We start from the raw sequence: 22010 nt of genomic DNA on the forward strand, positions 1-22010 counted from the left end.
GCACAGGTTCCAGGGGGAGGATGTAGACAGATGCTTATAGGGGTCATTGTTGTCTACTACATTGAAGCACAGAGAGGTTAAGACATTTGCTCAAGGTCACACAGCTAAGTAGAGCCAAGACAGAGCCTGAGATAGGATCATGCTTTCAGCCTGCGCTCTTTCTCCCTTACTCATCACAGAAGCCTCGAGAACTAAAACTCTTACTGGAATTGTGGGTGAGCTCAGTTTTGTTTTTTTGTTTGTTTTTTTGAGATGGAGTCTCACTCTGTCACCCAGGCTGGAGTGCAATGGTGTGATCTTGGCTCACTGCAACCTCTGCCTCCCAGGTTCAAGCAGTTCTCCTGCCTCAGCCTCCTGAGTAGCTGGGACTACAGGTGCATGCCACCACGCCTGGCTTTTTGTATTTTTAGTAGAGAAGGGGTTTCCCGTGTTGGCCAGGCTGGTCTCAAACTCCTGACCTCGGGTGGTCTGTCCACTTAGCCCTCCCAAAATGCTGAGATTAACCAGGCGTGAGCCACCGCGCCCCACCTGAGTGGGTTCATTTAGAGAGGCTGTGTGGGGTCAAGCCCCAGGGCTCACTCTAGCAATGGAGCTGCTGCAGGAAGTCCAGCCCCAGCAGCTCTCTGGGGGCAGAGCCAGGGCAAAGCTCCCCAACACCGGGAACAGCCATGCAAAGGCACTGTGGCTACATATGGAGGCTGCATGGCAGGAGCAACGCCGGGAGAGAGAGGAAGTGAGATCTGAGAGGTGCGTGGCTAGAGGAGGCTGAACAGGCCAGGGCAAGAGCTTCGGGTTTACTCTGCCAGGGACGGGAACCACAGGGGCATCTGAGCCGGCCTGGCCATGTGTTCACAGGATCCCCCTGGCTGCCCAGTGGAGAATAAGCTCAGGGGTGAGGAAGGAGTGGGGGTGGCTGGGGGCTGGCGTGTTCCCGCAGGTGAGAGACACTGGTGTGCAGAGCAAGTGGCCCGTGCAGGCGCTGACAGTGTTGGGCCCGCACCCCATGGCAGGTAGAGTTGCTGGATTTGCTGCTGAATTGAATGGAGACGAAGGAGGCATCTGGGATGGCTTCAGGCTCTGTGCAGAGAACAGGCTCCTGCTGGGGGGAGCTCCGTGGCAGAACCACAGAAGTGGACTGATAAATAAATAGGTGCGTTGGAGTGGGATGGTCTCCACGAAGGGCGCCAAGAGCCTTTGATGCATTGCTCCTCTGGGGCCAGGAGAGGTGCCCCTGGATGAGAAAGAGCCTGGGAATGGGGGTGGGATGCCCCACCCCACAGTAGCGGCCAAGAGGAATCTGGCTGACATCAGGGCCCGTGTGGCTGGAACAGGCGTAGGGGTGGGCTCTTGAGTGCAGACGGGTGAAGGGGAGAGTGTGCTGGGCCTGGGAACCACAGCCGGGCTTGAGTTTTATTTTGTTTGATGGGGCTCAATCACATGGCGCTGAGCAGGGAGTGACACCTGTCATCTCTTCATCAGCACTTACTGTGCCCACTCGTGGCCTTGTAGGAACTCCCTGGACCCTCCCCACTGTGCTTAGCCTCAGGGGTAGGGAAGGAGGCCACACAGGAGGCCCCTCCCCAAATAGTGGCATCACTTGGAACCCAGGAGCAAGCCAGTGTCCAGGAGTGATCTGGGACCTGTAACCCTCTTCCTTCTCCTTCTGCTGCTCAGACCCTCCTAGCTCCTCCTGCAGCACAGCCTGAGGTGAGGCCAGCTGGCACAGGCCACTCCGTCCTCAGGGATGGCCTTGTATCCCATCAGATCACAGGAGGAAGCCAGGCCAGAGCAGCCCAGGGCAGTCACCACCCAGGACCCCATGGGCCCCTCTCTCCCACCTCCCCCCACCTGCAGGCCCCTCCCACCCCCTCAGTTTCTCCCGAGGCCTCACTGAGCTGCACGTGTCCCTGAGGACCTGGCTCAAGCCCATGCATTTCCACCATCTGAACCCAAGCAGCCCCCACCCCATCCCCAGAGGAGTGTCGTCCACACACTGACAACCACGAAAGTGGGGCACAGGTGCCACCAAGAGGGCCACAGAGCAGGTGCCATAGGCGTGTGGGGGCCACCTCCAGGCTGGCTGAGGCTTCTCTGCCAGGCCTGGAAACTGCAGTGGAACCACATCAGGTTGAAAGAAGAAAGATGTGAGTGACGGGCTGGGGCAGAGATGGCAGGCAGCAGTACCAGCTTCTCTGCTCAGAGAGCAGGGTGGGGCCACGAGGCAGGTTCCGGGCTAGGCAGGGGTGCCAAGGTGATCAGTGACTCATGACCAAGCAGAACTCCTGGACTGAGGGAGCTCACAGCCCCATGAGGGGACCCTGCCCTCCTGCCAGTGCCGCAGAAGAAGGTACCCAGTGGCTTGGGGGCAGCAAAGGGTGAGCACTGGGTTTCTTTAGAGAGCATCTGAACAATATGCATGGAAAGCAGGGTGTGAGACTGGGGTTCTGAAGGATATATAGGCATTGGTAAGAAAGACCAGCTAAAAATGAGATCTTGGGTAGAGAAAAATGGTATGAAAAGTAACTCCAGGAATCCCTCCGGGGTTTTATTGAGCAGTTACTGCAAGCTCTGGGCCAGTGCCTCCAGGCATGACCTCTGAAGATCCCATTGCACTCATTCTCCAGATGAGGGAAGCTGGGCTCAGAGAAGTCTGGGGGCTTGCCAGAGGTCACACAGCACAATCCACTCTGCTCCCTGCTTGGCACAGGGCAGGGCAGCGCTTGGGGAGGCGGGGGAGATGCCTAGGGCTCAACATTGAGGAGATGCTCACCCCTGAGCTTCTGAGCGGATGAGTGCCCTAGGGCCCAGTGGGAAGGGGATGGGGTGTGCAGCAGAGGGGAGCTCGCATATGGGAGGCAGCAGCGGCAGGCTGATTGGGACCCACTGAGAAGGAGCTGGTCAGCTACAGGTGGGAGCTTAAACCTCGATCCTGCGAGCACTGGGGAGCCAAGGAAGGCTTTAGCGGAAGCAGGTGTCACCGGTTGTGTGAAGCTGGAAAGGAAGGCGGGCACCGGCTCTCAGGCTTCACCTTCTGTGTCCTTTGATTCACAGGTCCCTCAGTGCCGCCCCACGCCTTAATTGGGCTCCCCAGGTCCCCTTCACCTTGGCCTAAGCCCAGGTGGGGGTGGGGAGGGCTCATTGTGCCCACAACACCATGCAACACCCAGGGAGGAGGAGGACGTGGTTGTCAGGGAACCGGGTGGAGCCACGAGAGCCTAATTATGCAAAATCATTACAAAGAAACAGGATGGAGATTTCGGCTGATTGAGAGCTCTCCAGCTTTTAAATAATTGGGGCGTAGGGGAGTGGGTGGACATGGGACTGGGCCCATCACAAGTGACGGGGGCTCTGGGACGTGTTTCTTTAAACTTGTGGCAGCAATAATTACTGTGAAATGTCCTCAGCGATTCAGTCAATTAGAGGGGAGACCCCCTTATCTCTTGTTAATGCTCTGAAGAGGTGCAGCAGTGCAAGTGTGCGTGTGTGCGCGTGTGTGTGCATGTGTGTGTGTGCGCGCGTGTGCGTATGCATGCGTATGCGTGTGTGTGTGTGTGTTTGCACTCGGGGGCAGGGATTGATATGGAATAGTAGATTCCACTATCTTTTGGGGAAAAAAATTGATTATACCAAAAATTATATTGACATATCTAACAAGAAAAAGGGGAACGTTTAGGAATGATTTTTCAGGCTCCCATCTACCTTTTGCATTTCCGGTCCTTGTCCCCTTAAAAACGCTCAGAAACGCCCGCAGGGCCGTGCCTTTGCCATTGTTTCCACCGATGGATTCCTTTGTCCTCTCAGCTTTTGATCTTTGCGGCTTTTCCTCCTGGAGGCTGGTAGGAGACTTGGCCATTCGCTCTGCCCTGGGACACCCAGTGGCGATGCGCCCTGTGATCCTGCCCGCAGCCACCCTCCTTGCCCCTGCAAGGCATGCTGGGAACCTAGACCAGCCCTCGAGCTTTGGGGGAGTTTGGCCTGAGAGACCCCTGAGCAGGCAGGGGGGTACTGAGGCCAATTCTGAAGTCAGCCTGCGAGAGGCCGCCCTGGCTTAGTTTTCTACTCACCTCTGCCCCACTCGCTGAGCAGCAGAAAGCCTAGTGCCTAGTTGAGGCCAGACAGAGTTCCTGCGCTCACCTGGACAGGTGCTGGGGCCATCACGTCCCGCTGAGATTCTGTTCCTTGTTTCCATCCACTTAGCCACCTGGGGTCCCTCTTCTCTCAAGCCCTCTCCCTGCTTCTCCCAAACATGAGGTCTCTACCCAATGCCAACTGAAAGACAGCACATCATCACTTTAAGGAATCAAGAGTTAAAAGTGATTTTCTTTTTTTTTTTTTTTTTGAGACAGAGTCTTGCTGTGTTGCCAGGCGCCAGGCTGGAGTCCAGTATCGTGAGCTCAGCTCACTGCAATCTCTGCCTCCCGGGTTCAAGCGATGCTCCTGCCTCAGCCTCCCAAGTAGCTGGGATTACAGCACGTGCCACCATGCCCAGCTAATTTTTGTTTTGTTTTGTTTTTTGTTTTTTTTTTTTAGTAGAGACTTGTTTTCGCCATGTTGGCCAGGATGGTCCTGATCTCTTGACCTCGCGATCTGCCCACCTCAGCCTCCCAAAGTGCTGGGATTACAGGCGTGAGCCTCCACCCCTGGTGATTTTCTTTACCGTTGGCATCAGAGAGAAAGGAATTGTGGTCAATCCTTCTTTGGCTTAACAAACAAAAACTACAAATATACATATATATATCTCTCTCTCTCTCTGCGGAAATGAAGATGTCAATGTAATTATTATTATGGGGGCACAAAACGTTATTGTGTGAGATGACCAATTAGTACGCAGAGGTTTTAGAAGCTCAAGGTGACTTCCAAGGAGATTTTACTGCCCCCGCCCACCCATCCTCCTCTGAAGGCAGGGAGGGGTTGGAGGGATGGCAGGAGGGAGGGAAGGAGGGAAAAGGGAGGGAAGGAGGGAAAAGGGAGGGAAGGAGGGAAAAGGGAAGGAAGGAGGAAGGGAAAGAGGGAACCGGGCCCAGTCCCTGCAGGATCTTTGCTGCCTGCGGCCCTGCCTGTACTCGTGGTGGTACCAGGCCTGCACTGCAGCCCCCTCCTCCCGCCCCTTACTAAAAAGTGCCCCTGGCTCCGGTTGTAGGGAGGAGCAAGGCCAAGGCTCAGGGAGGTGAAGGCATTCAAGGCCACACAACAGTGGGCTCAGGGATTCAGACCCCGGCAGCCTGTTCCCACCCAGCTCCCTCTGTGAGCAGCCTCACACTCCCTTCTCATGGTGCTGGTTTTCTTTCTGGTCCTCCCTACAACGTGCCCTTGTGGAAAGAGGAAAGCTTGGGCCACTGAGAAGGGCATCCCTGTGAACGATGGAGGGAGATTGAGCTCGGGAGGCAGGCCTGGGGACTGGGGGGCAGGCGGAGGGTTGGGTCGGGCTCCTGGAGAGGGAGGCACCTACTGTCAGTTTTGAGTTTTGTTAACTAAACACCTGCCAGGCTGAGAGTATTCTAATTCCAAACTATGACACAACCTACTAGTGGATAAACGAGGCTCCCTCCCGCCTTCCTGGTCTTGAGGAAGGACTGGAAGGAGCGACCGCCTGCCCTCCGGATGCTGAGCGCAGTGCTGCAGCTTCGAGGTCAGAGACGTGGGGATAAGGCCGGAGAGCTAAGGATGGAGCCGCTGAGCTCCTGAGCTTCAGGGGTCTGCTTCAGAGACAGGTGTGTGGAGGCTTTGCTCTCGAGAGAGGTTGGGGGCCTTCTTCCTGCCTGCTCTGATCTGGGGGAATGCCAGAGGCATGAACATCAATGTGGGAGTCTTTTCCTGCCCTGTAAGCAGCTTCCCTCCCCTCCCCGTACGCAGTGGGCTGGGATCAGGTGGGGACACCTTGGCTTTGCAGCCTCGGCCCGCCAGGTGCTGGACCTTCCCTCCTCCATGGGGAGGGGACTCCAGCCTCCCGCCTGCCCTTCCCCACCTCCTTGACTCGGGCGTCATCCTCCCTGCCTCTGAACCCTCAGTGCTCCCATTTTCCTAACGGTGACTTCCTCACCCCTCACTGTGGCCCATGAGATCCTGCCTGGGCGTCCCCTTGCGTCCCTCTTCCCCCTGCTCACTCCTTTCTCTGCTTCTATGACCCTTGACTCGTTCCTGCCTCAGGGCCTTTGCTCGCACCATCCCTTCCACCCAGCGCAGCCCTCTCCAGGCATTGCCACCAATCCCTCCCTCACTTCACTCAAACCTTGATCAAACGGCACTTCCCATGGAGGCCCTGTCCACCTCAACTGCCAGCCCCCAGCACCTGTCTCCCCACTGGCTCCTCCTCCCCGGCACTTGCTGCTCACTGGCAGTGCAGGGTGCCACTTAGTTGATTGTCTCTGCAAGGAGAATGTTAGCTGCACAGGAACCATGGCTTTATGCTGGTCACTGTGTCATCCTGGGGCCTGGAACAGGGCCTGGCACAGAGAAGGTGCTCAGTTTGGATTGGTTGATTGAGTGAGTGAATGAATGAATGAATGAGTCCATCCAGTGGGCCTGCAGAGCGGGGCTGGACAGGAGTTGTATTTTTGGAGAGGCAGTGGCCAGGTACAGTGTCCCCCTTGGAGAGGAGAGAGAGTGGGGTGATGTGGTTTCCCATGAGGGGATAAGGGGCTGGGAGGCAGGACATGAGACCTTGTGGCTGAGAGGGGCCAGCAGGGAGGGGCCTCTTGGGAGCCTCAGGGTGCCATCAGCTCTGCTTCCCTGTTTCAGGACTATAGACCAGAGCAGGCCAGCAGGCAAGGCTGCCACTCGGCCGGTTTCCATGGGGACAGCTGGACAGTTGTCATATGTTTGGGTCCTTCCAGATTGGCTGGTGAATGGCTGTCAACTCTACCCTGTCCCCTTCCCATGGTTCCCTGGGCCTCTCTGTGGCCCAGGTCCTAAGGAGTTGGCCTGGCCCAACTGGGGTCCTAGTCCCCACCCTGCTCCAGCCCCAAGGCCACTGCCACCAGTGGGACAGACACCAGCAGACATGAGCTTAGAGACCTCGTCCCACTTTGGGAACCTCTGCAGCTCAGGAAGGCCAGGTTATGGGGGCAGTGGGGAGGGGACACTGCCAGGGGAGTCCTCATTGCCCACTCTGTCCCAGTCTACAATTGTCCAGGGTGGGCAGCAAACTGTTGCCTTTAGGGACCAGATAAGCAACTTGCCATGCAGAGTAGCTGCGCCAGGGAAATAGGAGCTGCTCAGTGGGTGGCACACGGAGGCCGCAGCTCCTCTGTGGCAGTCAGATTTAATTTTGTTACAACCCCCATGGCAGCGAAACCAAACCCGACTGTGAGCAGGGCTCACCACGCCTGCCCAGGACACCACAGACAGAGATAACTACCGGCTCAAGGTTCCAGGACCGGTTAGTGCCAGAGCCACAGGCAGTGCCCAGACTGGTGGAGGACATTGTCCAGCACATTCGAGAATGTCAGGACACCTTTGCGAGCTGGCATTCAGCATCACCAGTAGGGGGCAGTGGAAGGCAGCACATCAAGCACCGACCTGGCTTCAAATCCTTACTCCACCACTTTCTTACAGCACTGACCCCCCAGGAATGGTGTTAGAAATAGATGTTGGAAACGGATGCTTGGTGCCACCAAAAAAATTAGCGCCGAGACAAAGGATCTTTCAGCAATGCAATTTTTCCTTTTAGACTGCAGGAAGGGTACCCTTACTAGCCATTGTGCCATGAGAGCACAAGGAACAAAGGAAAACACACAAATTTATCCCTTATGCATTTGGGGTCGTGCTGCTGTGTCTAATCTCCATTGCCTGGAGCCTCACCTCACAATCTAAACTAAAACCCGACTGGCTAACAGCATAAAGCGTTTCTAAACAGATGAAAGCAGTGGAGAGCTGGGACATGCCTGTGAGCACGTCCAGCACAGGTATCTTGCTTAAGGTACAAGGACATAGAATGTACTACGTGCCTGTAAGCATGGCATGTCTAACAGCTACATAGGATAGGGCTTCACAAAGTTAGTAACACACTTATTCTTTAACAAGAAGGGAAACTTTAAAAAGGAACTTTTCTACTTCCCACAAATGGGTTTTAGCCACTGCTCCTCCGTTTTCTATGAATGGGGATAGTAATGGCTGTTTCCACACAGCACAGAATCTTACCAATCTCATTCCCTGGTAAGTACATAGTTCTGGGTTTGAGGAATGAATGAATGACTGAACAAAGAGTATGAGCCCAGGTGCCAAACAGAGTCATCTGCCGTGCCAACCCCGTGGGTGGGAGCAGCCCAGCGACGGCCATTGCTTCTCTGTCTCCACAGTCTTTGAAGAGCCCGAGGACCCCAGCAACCGCTCCTTCTTCTCCGAAATCATCTCCTCCGTGTCTGACGTGAAGTTCAGCCACAGCGGCCGCTACATGCTCACCCGGGATTACCTTACGGTCAAGGTCTGGGATCTGAACATGGAGGCGAGACCCATAGAGACCTACCAGGTGGGCACCACAGCAGGGGACCCCCACCCTGGGTCTTCCTTCCCTATGCTGAGATTGCCATGGAGGGGCCCTTCCCAGCCAGGAAGGCTTTCATAGGCCCAATTTGTAGGTGAAGACAGAGAGGCTCGAGAAATTCAGCAGCTCATTCCCACACGCAGCTTGGCAGAGGGCAGGGGCGCTCAGACCTGCCTCAGAAGGAGCTTCGGATGTCCCTGAACAAGGCCTGCAGTCCAGGGCCCAAGGGCCTCAATTCCAGGGAGGAGAGAGATGTGGGAACAGATACGAGCGTCAGGCCGGGCCCCATTGGAGCATGCACCCCCCGCCCTGCTCCCTGAGAGCCAGCATCAGAACTGTGCCATTAGAATGGGTTGAGCATCCGTAAGCAGTGCACGCAGAGGTGAACTGAGCACGTGTTTCCTTTCCAGATCCTCAGCACAGGCCTAGAAGCCTATAGGGTGAAACCAGGGCCCTTCTTGAACAGTATTATTTATCTTGCTGTTATGATCCATCCAGATATGTTAGGGGTGGACAATAAAACTCATGTGATTTTAAAATAAAATGTGGACTTGAAAGAAATGTGGGATGGCTTCAAAGCTGGTTCCAATTAGGTGGGGTGATCAGGGAGGCTTCTTGGAGGAGGTGGCATTTGTCCTGGACCTTGAAGGATGAGTAGGATCTGGTTGTGTAAATGTGGGTGGGAAAACACCACCCCACCAGAAACCCCAGCTGGTTCCTCATGGTGTCACTCCTCACACGGGGTGCCGCGTGCTTGACATCGGTCACCTCCATTTCTTACTGCCCAGTGAGTGGGAGCCATCAGCCCATTTGGTGGAAAGGGAACCCAGGCACTGAGGTGCGGAGATGAGGATGGTGCCTCTCGGCTGGTCAGTGACAGATTCAGAGCCCTACGCTTTCCTCCCTGCCAAGACCTGATAGGGAAGCGTCCTGGGAGGCACAGACCCCGATGGGAACGGGTGCAGAGCTCAGAGGGTGGGCTGCTCTAATCGGACCTGGGCTCCAGAGGAACAACATGTGTTCCTGGAAGTCTCACCCACAAGGACGGCCATGGGGACTGCCCCTTTGTCAGCCACATGTGTTTACTTGAGTTCCTGCGACTGTCCCAGCTCCTCCCTCAGGCCCCCTCCTCACACTGCACACCCCAGGCAGGGCTCAGCCCTCCTCTGTCCCTGTGGGAATGGCAGAGGCCCCAGATTGGGAGAGGGACAGGATAAGCCGGGCCCCATCCTGCAGGTGCAACTCTCTTGTTCCCTCTGGAGGCAGCTCAGGAAAATGAACATTTCCAAACCCCTCTGGCCCCTGGGCTGATCACTCACGTCCATCGCTGTGATCAACGAAGGCCCGTGAACCCCTGAAACTACGTGCAGTGCGTTCTACGGGCATTTTCAGGGGAAGGGGGTGCCACTTCCTCAAATTCTGATGAAGGACCCCACGAAGCAGGGGAATGACTGCTCTGGAGGGTGAGGCCCTAAGCTGGGTGCTTGGCATCTGGCCCAGCTGACCTGTTGATGCTAGAAGAATAGCAATAACTACATAAAAGAAGCACTACAACCAACATTTTTTTAGTAGCTGATGATGTGCTAGAAATTGTGTGTAGCAGGACTGTATTTGGCTGGCGTGCAGTGCTTAACAAATCTGGGCTGTTTTTCTCCCACCACAGGGAGTCTGGAGAGGGCAGTCCAGGAAGGTAGGGGGGCTCCATGTCCCCAGCAGTGCCGCAGTGGTTCCTTCTGTGATCCAGTTTGCCATCATTGGGGTGTTGGTTTTCCACCTTCATAGGTGGTTCTTCATGGTGGCAAAGTGGCTGCCTCACCTCCGAGCACTCTGCCTACATTCCAGGCAAGAAATAGGAGGAAATGCGCAAGTCTTCATCCCTGGGGTCTGTTGCGTGTTTCATGGTGATTGTAAAAGCTTCCCCAGAATATTTCTCAGAAGACTTCTTGCACCTCATTGTCTAGAATGAGTCCCTGGCAGTCACGACAGTGGCTGGGAAAATTAGTAATTTGACAGCCTCCATGGTTGAGGAAGGCAGAGGTGAAGGGGCTGGGGATGGGCATTAAATAGCCACACTGAGCTAAGTCCATAGTGTACTTTGCCTCATCTGAGCCTCCCAGCTGTCCTGAGAGGTGGGGCCGGTATTCTCCCCATCCCATTTTGTTGGAAGACAATTGAGTTAAATGACGAATGTGTGATGGAGCCAGCAAGCAGCGCACGTTAGATTGACAGTCACTGTCTTTCTCCGGAGCTCTTCCTCACCCTGCCACTAGAGGGCAGGAGATGCTTGGCACATGGGAGAGAGCACTGCACGCGTGTTTGGACGGGTGCATCATAAGGCTGCTGGGACTAAGGAGGACACGCAAAAATGCAGACCTGGGGGTGGGACACGAACACCAAAATCTGCTGCCATGCGTCCCCCTTGATTTTAGTCGTTACACATACTGAGCTGGTACCCTGTGCCCGGCACAGTGCTAGACCCTGGTTCCAGGGAGAAGGAAGAACCTCGGCCTCACCCTTAAGGGTCCCAGTCAGGAACACAGTGACCCTCAGCATGGTAGGGCGGCAGCTCAGGGGCCCGAGGGGACGGCGAGCCTCACCAGGAGGACTCAGGGGCTCGGGAGGGATGAGCAGGGCCAGGGGGTGGTCCCATAGCCTTGTCTAACCACCCTGCCTGCAGTGAATAGCAGGCCCCTCCTCCCAATCCTGCTTCCCCTAATGCCTGTCTGTTTCCCTGCGTACCCCTTACCACCTCGTTAGTCACACGGCTCAGAGAAACAGAACCAACAGAATGGGGAGAGGGACGGGGAAAGAGAGGGAGACTTGAAGGAATTGGCTCACGTGGCATGTCCTAAATCCACAGAGCAGGCCGGCAGGCTGGTGACCCAGGGGAGAGTGACTGCGAGCCCACAGGCGTCTGTTAGCGGAATCCCCTGGTCCTCAGGGAGGTCTGTCTTTGTTCTCTCCGGGCCTTCGACTGATTGGATGAGCCCCCACATGACAGAGGGCAGCCTGCTTTACTGTCTAGCGACTTAAATGTTAACCTCACCTTCGAAGTGTTTTCGCAGAAACACCGAGTATCGGTACGGTGGCCCAGCCAAGCGGACACACGAAATTGACGTTCACTCTACCCTTCACATCTGTGTTCACTGGAGTCGTTAATTTCAACTCCTGGGAGTTGAAAACAGGCTCCATGGTACCCAGTTACCTCCCCTTCCCCACCCAGAGGGCAGAGCCATGCCCTGCTGTGCCGGCAGCTCCAGCCCCAGCAGAGGCCCGGCACTGATGAGGCCCCCTGCGTACAGGGCTTGTAGGACCACTGCAGTCAGGGGGATGTGGATCAGGGATCCTGTGACACAGGAGAGTGTCACCATCTCTCCTGTGGGGTCCAGGAATCCTGGAAAAGGGTCCTGGTAGCCTCTTAGAGGCTGTGTGGCCCTCTGAGCCTTGGCGGCTCATGCTGTGAACGGATGCGAGGCCTGCGTGGGTTTGCTCTTCCCCTGTCTTGATGGCGGCCACCCTGTGTTTGAGGTGATCGTTACCCTCGAACGGCCTGCCCTGCACTTCATCCCAGAACCGCTATGAGGTTTGCCCTCCCATCACTCTAAGGATGAAGAAACAGGCTGAGAGAGATGAAGTTGCTTGTCCAAGATCACACAGCTGGGAGGGCTGAGCCAGGATCTGGACCCCAGGCGGTCCTAGGCCCTGTGCTGTGGGCGTTCCCTTTGTCACAGTGGACTCTGCTCCCATCTGTGCCACAGCTTGGCGGTCATCCGTGTGCCGGGTCGTGGGCCCCCCGATGAGATGCGCAGGGCTGTGTCAGGGCATGCAGGCCCTCGCTGCTCTTTGAGACCCTTCTTGTGGAGGGGCCAGGATGGTCAGGGTACCCCGTCCACTCACCTCATCCCTTCTCCCGCCAGGTCCATGACTACCTTCGGAGCAAGCTCTGTTCCCTGTACGAGAACGACTGCATTTTCGACAAGTTTGAATGTGCCTGGAACGGGAGCGACAGGTAACCCTGACCTCAGCCCGCACCCCGCCTCGCTGTAGGGAGGGTTTCTCCCCCGCAGGGGCCTGGGCTGGGATCCCAGTGACCCGCAGCGCAGGCTACTCAGCCTCGATAGGCCCAGGTGTCAGGGTGGGGCCCGTGCCTTTCTGTCCAACTCAGCCTCAGATTCAAGGGATGAGGCACAAAACTTTCTTCAACCTCGGTCACGTTGGTTACCTCCCCTTCCCACCCAGAGGCCATGCGCAGTAGTGGGAACATGTTTAGTTAATTCAGGGTCCCCAGTGATGTGCTCCCCTATCCCAGCTTGTTGGGGGTGAGGGCTGTACCCCAGCACCTGGTCACCATCACCTATCCACACCTGCATGTCCCGAGACAGCCCTGCGCCTCGTGGCTTTGACCATTGGTCTACTCACCCCTCCTCCCATCACCACTGCTGTGTCCCCCTCTTGCTGGTGGCACCTCACTCAGGCCCGCTGGTGCTCGGGGGTACCTCGGAGCTCCTGCACCCTCCAAGGCTGGTCACAATCCACAGTCTCGCCACGTCTCAACCCCACCTACCTGGAAAGTGACCCCCTATGCAGAAGTGAGTTCCTGTGTCCCCCTAGCCTGGGCTGAGCCCAGGGTGGGTGTGGACAAGGGGGCTGTGCAGGGGCCACTCACCTCTACACATGGGTCCTCACCTCTGTGTCTCTTCTCTGGGGTTCTTCCTTTATCCTGGAGGTGGGAAAAATCCCTCCCCTGCCCTCCCAAATCATATCAGCCTTGTGCTGATTCTGAAATGGACAAGCCTACTTTCAATCTGTGAGTTTCAAGCTCAGGTCTCCTGCAGTCTCAGCGCCTCCTACAGCTACGTCCTCCAGGACCGGATGCCTCCTGGTCCAGCTGCCCAGATCCAGAAGTGGGTCTCCAGGTGACAGAGCAGAGATAAAGGCCACACTGTCTGCTAGCTCAGAATATTACCTGTCAAGAGCCATGTACTGTTCCCTCTTCCCATAGTCCTGTCCAGTGTGGTGGGCAAGAAGGGTGGAGTGAGAGCCGGCAGCCCTGACTTGGGTGTCACCTGGGAGAGCGTCCGCTCTGTGGATGGCACCAGTCACGTGGCAGGCCCGGCTCTCCTGGACTTCTGAGGGTAGCCGGCACTGTGGTGGTCATGTGAGAGCCGCTGTGCTATGACCCTTGGTGGCTCTGGACACAGGGCTGGGACCATCAGGGTTAGCGTGGGGTAAGGGAAGGGGCTGGACATGGCAGGGACAGGACCAAGAGGGAGCCCCCCGGAAGCAGGGCTGGATCCAAATGGGGGCCAAGCCATTGTGTCCAGGGAGGGAGATTCCTGAGAGCTGCCAGCATCGTGGAGCCCCCGGACTCACAGGGGTTTCAGCAGAGCCTGCGCTCAAGTGAGGGCTGGCATGGTGGTCACAGGGGGCCATTGAAGGATGCTTAGAAAACCAGGATGGAGGCCCGGCCTGGGGCTGGGCTGGCACAGCTGGGTCAGCAGGACACAGGGCCCTCTCTCCAGGCCCTGCCCCCAGGTAGATCCTGGACACCCCCAGGAGGCAGGGCTGCTCCGATGCTCCTGAGCTGCAGGCCCTGACACTTTGGGGGTTCTCTGGTGCACACTGGCAGTGGGTCCCAAGAGGGCCTATTCAAATCGGAGGAGAGGGACCTGCAGCTGTGAAAAGCCGATTCCAGCTTTTATGTGTGTTTGGAGGGTAGGTCCCTTCTGGTTGCGCGGTTCACTGCCCATCCTTCCTTCAAGCTGCCACCAGGGGGCACCCGCGGCCAGGAGACGCCTGCCCCCAGGCCCGGAGAAGCCGCCAAGCTCCTCCAGGCTGACAGTGGTGTCCAGGCCGGGGCTCCCATGTCCCTCCTCCCACCCACCACTTCTGCACTTTACATGCCAGCCACGCGCTGTCTTAGTGGCCCCCCACCCGCCTCACTGCCTCTCGCTCCACACTCAGCTCTGCTCTGCCCCACTGGAACCTCTGACCTAGTTTGCCTCCAGTAGTGGGTGGGGTGTCCTGGGGGGCTACTATGACTCAGCCTGTTCTGAGCCCTTCACTGGGGACATCAGGTGCGTCCAGTGGCTGTGGGTGCTTCTAGAAGTCATAGAGGTGTGCCACCTCCCACTTCACCCTGAGCACTGCTCTGGGCTCAACATGCCCCGTGGTCGGGGGTCCCAAGATAAATAAACCCTGGGTCCTGCCTTCCAGGGGCTCAGAGGCTCAGGAGAGAAGCAAGGATTTCCCCCAGACCCCCACATCCTTGCAGGCCAAAGCAAACCCAAATCCTCCCGGGCTCCCAGTTGCTGTTCCCGTATTCCTGGTGTCCCCCCTAACAGCTGGCCTGGCCCACAGAGCACTGCCACTGCTTCACCGGGGGCCCCTGCCGCTGCTGCCCAGGGGCTCCTGTCGCTGCTGCACTGGGGGGCTTCTGCCACTGCTGCCCAGGGGCTCCTGTCGCTGCTGTACTGGGGGGCTTCTGCCGCTGCTGCCTGGGGGCTCCTGTCGCTGCTGCACTGGGGGCTTCTGCCACTGCTGCCCGGGGCCTCCTGTCGCTGCTGCACTGGGGGGCTTCTGCCGCTGCTGCACTGGGGGGCTTCTGCCGCTGCTGCACTGGGGAGCTCCTGCCACTGCTGCTGCATTGGGGGGCTCCTGCCGCTGCTGCACTGAGGGGGTGGGATCCTGCCGCTGCTGCACTGGGGAGGGGCTCCTGCCGCTGCTGCACTGTGGCGGGTGGGCTCCTGCCGCTGCTGCACTGGGGCGGGTGGGCTCCTGCCGCTGCTGCACTGGGGGGGGGGGGGGGCACCTGCCGCTGCTGCACGGGGGGAGGGCTCCTGCTGCTGCTGCCCGGGGGCCACTGCTGCACGGGGGGCCACTGCTGCACTGGCGCCCCCTGCAGTGGGGCGTCCCAACGCTGGGAGAACGCATGCTGTGGAGAAGCAATAGCTCTCCTACTGGACTCCCTCAGTTTCTGGTCCACATTCTAACGATCTCTGCCGTGTGTTTGAGGAAGCCCCTGGGCCTCTCTAAGTCAGCTCAGCTGTTAAGTGGTTCTAGGAAACTGTGGCCCTGGTGGCCGCTTTGGGGCTGAGACTCTGTGACGCCCTCAGTAAGGTCCCAGTCCATATAGGCGGGGTGCGGCAGTGATCCTGGTGTACTATCCTGTTGGCAGGCCTTCCCCTGGTTACCCACCCAGAGGAATCCCACAGACCCTCTCACACCTGGCTCCAATGCCCTCTCCTCCATGAAGCGCCCCTTGATCTGTCCTGCCTAGGGGGAGGGATTTGTGCCAGCGGAGCGTGCAGGAGTCAGACAGGCCTACACCTGCCCCGAGGAGTCCCAGGCAAGACTCCCCCAGGGACTCAGCTGTATCCGTAGGGCCATTTTCTTCTCTCCATGCTTCCCCATCGCTGCTCTTCCTTGCTTCTCCTTACACAATGGCCTCACCCTCTCCCTCTGCTGAGATGACCCGAAATCATTCCCCTTTCCATTATCCTCAGCCGACATTCCCTCCCTGGGACTGTGTGAAACGCTCATGGAAGGATCTGATTGGCTCCGTTTGGGTCGCATGCCCACTTTTTGAACCAATCAGCATGGATAGGAATATCACATGGGCCAGTGGGCCAGGCCAGGGGGCGGGGAGAGCACTGTGATTGACATCTCACAGGGATAGGGAGTGCCGTGGTGCCATCTCAGCTCACTGCAACCTCTGCCTCCTGGGGTCAAGTACTTCTCCTGCCTCCGCCTACTGAGTAGCTGGGATTAGAGGCACCCAGGGGGCAGGAGCCTTTCTTTCCCCAAAGGAAAGAGGAGCAGAGCGCTGGGGCTGAAAGCTGCTGGCATTGTGATCCCACATGCAGATGAGGCTAGGAGAGTGAAGCAGCTCACCTGCCCTTTTCCCTGTTGAGGGAACCTTCTGGAATTTAAGAAACCTGCATCAACGTGAGGAATGGCTCTCATGGTGCTGGGGCCTGGTGCTCTAGGATGAGAGGGGCCCCCTCTCTCTCCCCCAGAGCGCATATCAGCTGAATTCCACACTCCATCAGAGGGAGGATCAGGAACTGTGTAGGTTGCAAATGACTTTAATTATCTTGCTCTCCTTTCATTAAATGGATCAGAAGAGCCGGCATTGTGTGAAATCACCCAGGTTCCTTCTGTGAGCTGTTCCCTGAAGAACAAAGAGAGCTGCCTCCCGCTGTGCTGGGGCGGGGCGGGGAGTGTGGCCTCCCCCAGTCAGCCTGTGGCACCTGGGCAGGGCCCTTCTGTGGGACTGCTTCACCCAGGCTTCCTCTCATGCCGCTTCCCTTGTCCTTGGCTCTGAGTCAGAGATAAAAGCAGGTGCAGCTTCGGTCACAGGGATGATTAGGATGGAAAAGTACCTGGTAAATAACAAGAGGCAAAGTGCCCCAAGTCCAGCACTGTGCCGCGTGTTCAGCCTTCGTCCCCGATCCACACTCACCAGGGGCTGGGCTCCCTTGTGGACCCGTTTTTGTTGTTGTTGTTGTTTTGAGAGAGTCTTGCTCTGTTGCCCAGGCTGGAGTGCAGTGGCGCGATCTCGGCTCACTGCAACCTCCACCTCCCGGGTTCAAGTGATTCTCCTGCCTCAGCCTCCTGAGTAGCTGGAACTACAGGCACCCACCACCACGCATGGCTAATTTTTTGTGTTTTTGGTAGAGATGGGGTTTTACCATGTTGGTCAGAATGGTCTCGATCTCCTGACCTTGTGATCTGCCCACCTTGGCCTCCCAAAGTGCTGGGATTGCAGGTGAGAGCCACCCACCTGGCCTGACCCCAGTTTTTATAGAAAACTAAGATAGTGCACATGTCAGGGTAGGGCAGAGCTGGGGTTCGGACCCAGGTGGACTGGCCAGAACCCGGGCCTCTGCCCACAGTGCCTGAGCGCACATAGGAGCTTTTGTCCTCTGTGGATAACCCGTGGGAACCCAGGGATCTGCCTGGTTCTGTCTCAGAGCAGTGTCACCCTCAGAAAGCCCAGCTTGGCTTCCAGAAGGAAACAGGATTTCCTCCCTGAGTGGCCTTCAGCAGGACACCTTTATCTCATGGTCACTTTGTGGGACGCCCTCTTCCTCCTCAGTTTCCTTGCACCCCACAGCTGCTCCAGGGCAGAGGCCAAACCCTAAAACCTTCCTCTGGGTACAGGCCCAGGGACCATGTTTTCTCTCCTGCCTCTTGCTATGTAGATGAACTCACCCTTTCTCCCACCCAGCAGGACCCTTTCTCTTTAGGAAGGGGAGAGCAGAGAAATGGTGTGGAATTCTCTTCAGTGGGACTGTGAGGGTGGTGAGGCCCGGCATATGAGACTGCTCGCCCTGTCCCTCATGGCAATGCATGTTCATTTATTCACCCAACTCCTGGGGACAGGCAGGCCCCTGTAGGGAAGCAGGGCCTGGTGGTTTTCTGTCCCAGCTGCTTCGTGTCTATCTCCTGCTGTGGTCACTCGGTCCCTTTGGAAGGCCGGGACTATTTCTCCAAGACTAACAGAAATTGCAGGAGGGAATTTTCATGATACCTGGGCACAGCATTACAAGGATCTTAGCTCCTGGCCCCAAAGCCTACGTGGTGGTGGCGGCTGACTTGTGAGGGAGTCGAAGAGACTCCTAGAGACAGGTGGAATGAGGCAGGTGCGGCTCCCTTTCCAGGGTGTGATGGCTCTGCAGGCTCTGGGCTTGCTTTCTTTGTTGTTTTGAGACTGAGTTTCCTCTGTCACCCAGGCTAGACTGCAGTGGTACAATCACAGCTCACTGCAGCCTCCGCCTCCCCGGGCTCAAGTGATCCTCCTGCCCCAGCCTCCCGAATAGCTGGGACGATGGTCATTTTCAAATTTTTTTGTAGAGCTGGAGTCTTGCTATGTTGTCCAGGCTGGTCTTGAACTCCTGGGCTGAAGCGATCCTCTCACCTGGACCTCCCAAAGTCCTGGGATTACAGGCATGAGCCCCTGCACCCGGGCTCATTTCTTGAGGACAGGCTTGTGCCCCTCCTTGCCTGATGCTTCTCCTTCTCCCGCCAGCGTCATCATGACCGGGGCCTACAACAACTTCTTCCGCATGTTCGACCGAAACACCAAACGGGACGTGACCCTGGAGGCCTCGAGGGAAAGCAGCAAGCCCCGGGCCGTGCTCAAGCCGCGGCGTGTGTGCGTGGGGGGCAAGCGCCGGCGTGATGACATCAGTGTGGACAGCTTGGACTTCACCAAGAAGATCCTGCACACAGCCTGGCACCCAGCCGAGAACATCATCGCCATCGCCGCCACCAACAACCTGTACATCTTCCAGGACAAGGTGAACTCTGAGATGCACTAGGTACGTGCAGACCCTGGCCCCCGCCACCCAGCCTCGCGAAAGTCATTCCCGACATGACCTTCACGATCGATCGCAATGCAAGGAGGGGAAGAAAGTCTCAGCGCCAACGAGGACAGCTGCAGAGGTGGCAGTGTGGGGACACTGGAAGCTCGGGTCCCTGTCCCTGCCCCGGCTTCCCTAAGCCAGAATCATGTTTGGCAGTAATTGTCTGTTTAAGAAAGAAAAACAAAGGAAGCGTTCACCACCACGAATCATAAGATGGACATGACTGTCGAGTCTTACAGTTCAGGGTTCTTACATTCACGTACCTTTCCGTCTGTCTGCGGTCTTTACCACATCAATAGGACTTTTTATGCGTCCGGGTTAATTTTTCACTCCAGTGCATCCTGTTGGGGGAGGCCGGAGCTGATGGGAGCTACTTCCCTGCAATGCCTCACTGGTCCCAGATCAGGGCTCCAGGGACAGATGATGAAGCTCAACGGAGCTGGCTAGGGGTTCTTTTGGTTATTAATGGGGCGATTCGCCCTGTCTCAGAGCTGGTAATCTCACATTTGGTTTTTGGATGGTGAATTCATGCTGAGAATTTGCAGATGCAAGCTTCTTTCCTGGGTCTTCTGAACATCTTGAAACATCCCAGGCCCCAGGTCTGCTGTGGTTTCCCAAGAGGACCGGGTGGGGATTGTCTCTGGTGTGCCTGCATCCTCATCGAATTCACCGGCCATTTGCTGAGCCTCTGCTGTGTGCCGGACGCGGTGCTCAGCCCTCGAGGCGGTTGACTTACCCCCCTCAGCCCCCTCTGCAGCTGCTTTCCCTTGCCCTTCAGCATTCACTGGACACCTTCCCGGAGCGGACACTGGCTCCCATGCACGGTTTTTTGGAATCTTCCTCCTGACTGTAAGAGGGGTATTCATTCATTTCCTCCTTAAATACCAACTTCTTGCAGCATGCCAGGCTCTGGGCTGGGTGCTGAGGATAGGAGGGAACCCTTATGATCCCCTCTGTCCACAAGAGGAAACTGAGGCTCTGAGCAGATGCACAGGTCACCCCCAGCAGGCACCTGCCAAGCGGTGGTGTCAGAAACCCATCCGTGTCTTTGCCCAGGGTTCTCCTCGTCTGTCACGTGGGTGGTTTGTGTTACAGCGACATTCAAATGGAAGGTTTGGAAAGGAATGCCTCTTTGTCTTGTGAAGTAGGACAGGGCAGGTGTGGTGACGACAAGGGTCCCAGGAGAACTGAGATGCAGGACGGAAGATGGAGAAGACCCTGTGGAGGCTCCTCACTCTGCTCAGTGGCTTCAGGAGCGTCGCCCTCCCCGGGACTCCACTTCATCCTGGGCTGGCACCTGCAGCTCTTTGATCCAATGCACTGAACTGCTTCTGAAAGGACATTGCATGTTCTGACCATTTAGGATACCTTTGCTTTAAGGACCACACGGTCCCAGCAGACACGTCCCTCGGGAACTCTGCCCCTCTGACGCTGAGGGCCACAGAGAAGGTAGTGTTTCCATGGTAGATTCTCCTGGTGTTACCAAACCTGCCCACCCCTCTGAGTCATCTTTGCTCATGGACTCGCAGCAGAACCACGTAGTTTGACATTTGATTCAGAAAGCAGTGAGCAGAGGCCCAGCCGAATCCAACTGGATTTTTTTTTCTTTTTTTTGTTTTTTATAAGGTGTAACATAACCCAGGACATAGACCTGGCTGAGGTTATTCTCAGTGGATTACAGTATACTTTTGTGTGTGTAAAAGCACAAAGCGCATGTGCACTCACTTCTGGCCATATAACATTTACACAGGGAAATGGATCATTGATTTTTTTTTTTTTTATCGATGTGAATGAAGAATGTTTGTTTATATATCACTATAAAATCCAGTTGACCTGGACAGTATTATATGTACATATCTATTCTAATTAAATTTAACAATCAAAGGATCGGATTACTATTTTCTCCCTTGTAAAGAGGCTTGAGAATGTGGTCAATTGTATAGAAATCAGGTTGAAGCCAAAACCCAGCTCTGAGGGCCTTACCAATTACTTGGATATTTGCTACGATCCATCTCCCTTTGTGAGTCAAATGAATTAAGAGAGGAAACTTGTATTTGCAGTTAGAGGTTACTGTCACATCATAGATTTAACATTTACCATCTTCAAAATACGAATCTTACATGTTCTTCAGAAGGAGGTGTCGAGATGGTCCCTAGTTCCTTACTTCTGCTTTAAACTTTGGGTACCAAACCAAAAAGGAGAAAAAAGAAAGGAAACTATCTTCTTTGAAGAAAAGTATGTCTTTGGGTCCCTCGAAAATAAAGACGTCCAAAGCGAACTGTGAAGATAAAACGTGCTTTAAGAAAAGGTGTCGGGGGTGGGGGATGAGAGCCAGAAGTGGCGGAAGGCCCAGTGTCAGAGTCACAGACTTGCATCCTTGCTCGGGTTACGTTTCCTGGTCTTCTCGAACGTGTGGGCATTCACATAGTCATTGTGAAGTTGCTGGGGGTTTTTTGGTTTTGTTTTTAATTTAGCTCTTCTCTGAGGATGAAACTCTGGGTGGTGGTGGTGGTGTGGGGCACATGGTGGTCAAGTTGTCAGCCCTGATCAGTTTGGACTCTGTAACTCATAGGTGCATTCTTTTTTCCTTTGGTGTCTCACAAATTACCCAATTGTTGAATAAAATTATAAATATGTTAATACCAGCTTTTTCCAATAAAATAACAAATGTTACATCAAAAACGAGCCCCAGACTTTTAATGAGTCCAACCCCATGGAGGTGGAGCGGGCCAGGAGGCAGTATGGCCTGTGGGGATGCCCCTGGGCTTTGCACTGAGAAGCTGGGTTCACATCAAAGGTTTGCTGCCTCTAGCTCCTAATGCAACTCTTAACTTTCCCTAGCTCTGAATTCATCACTGAGGAAATGGAGCTAATAGCACTACCTATCTTGTAGGTGTGTGGTGGGAAAGGAAGGGCAAGATTAACTTGGGCAGTGCCTGGTGCATGACACTCCGTAATGATAGTTGCCTTGTCTGTCTTGCAGCAGGTGTGCGTAGCCCAGCATGATCACACACTCTCACACTCCTCATGAGACTACGACACAGATGGGGAAGCTCATTCACTCACATTCTCCATGGGAAAATGACACAGATGGGGAAACTCATTCACTCACACTGTCCATGAGACTACGACACAGATATTCACTCACACTCTCCATG

At 55.8% G+C, this 22010-nt stretch overlaps 1 protein-coding gene across 3 annotated transcripts in view; it reads left to right on the forward strand.

The window, feature by feature from the left end:
* The window catches only part of PPP2R2C (protein phosphatase 2 regulatory subunit Bgamma), a 245543-nt gene extending 224009 nt beyond the window's left edge, over positions 1–21534 (forward strand). For all 3 annotated transcript variants that reach the window (XM_017539126.2, XM_017539127.2, XM_017539125.2), the window contains 3 exons: positions 8298–8467; positions 12400–12491; positions 18516–21534. In XM_017539126.2, coding sequence (XP_017394615.1) covers positions 8298–8467; positions 12400–12491; positions 18516–18807 — 554 coding nt within the window. In that variant the 3' untranslated portion in view covers positions 18808–21534. The remainder of the gene's footprint in view (positions 1–8297; positions 8468–12399; positions 12492–18515) is intronic.
* The last annotated feature ends 476 nt before the right edge of the window (positions 21535–22010 follow it).

Source organism: Cebus imitator, unplaced genomic scaffold (assembly GCF_001604975.1).
Source record: "Cebus imitator isolate Cc_AM_T3 unplaced genomic scaffold, Cebus_imitator-1.0 Scaffold117, whole genome shotgun sequence".
Taxonomy (NCBI): domain Eukaryota; kingdom Metazoa; phylum Chordata; class Mammalia; order Primates; family Cebidae; genus Cebus; species Cebus imitator.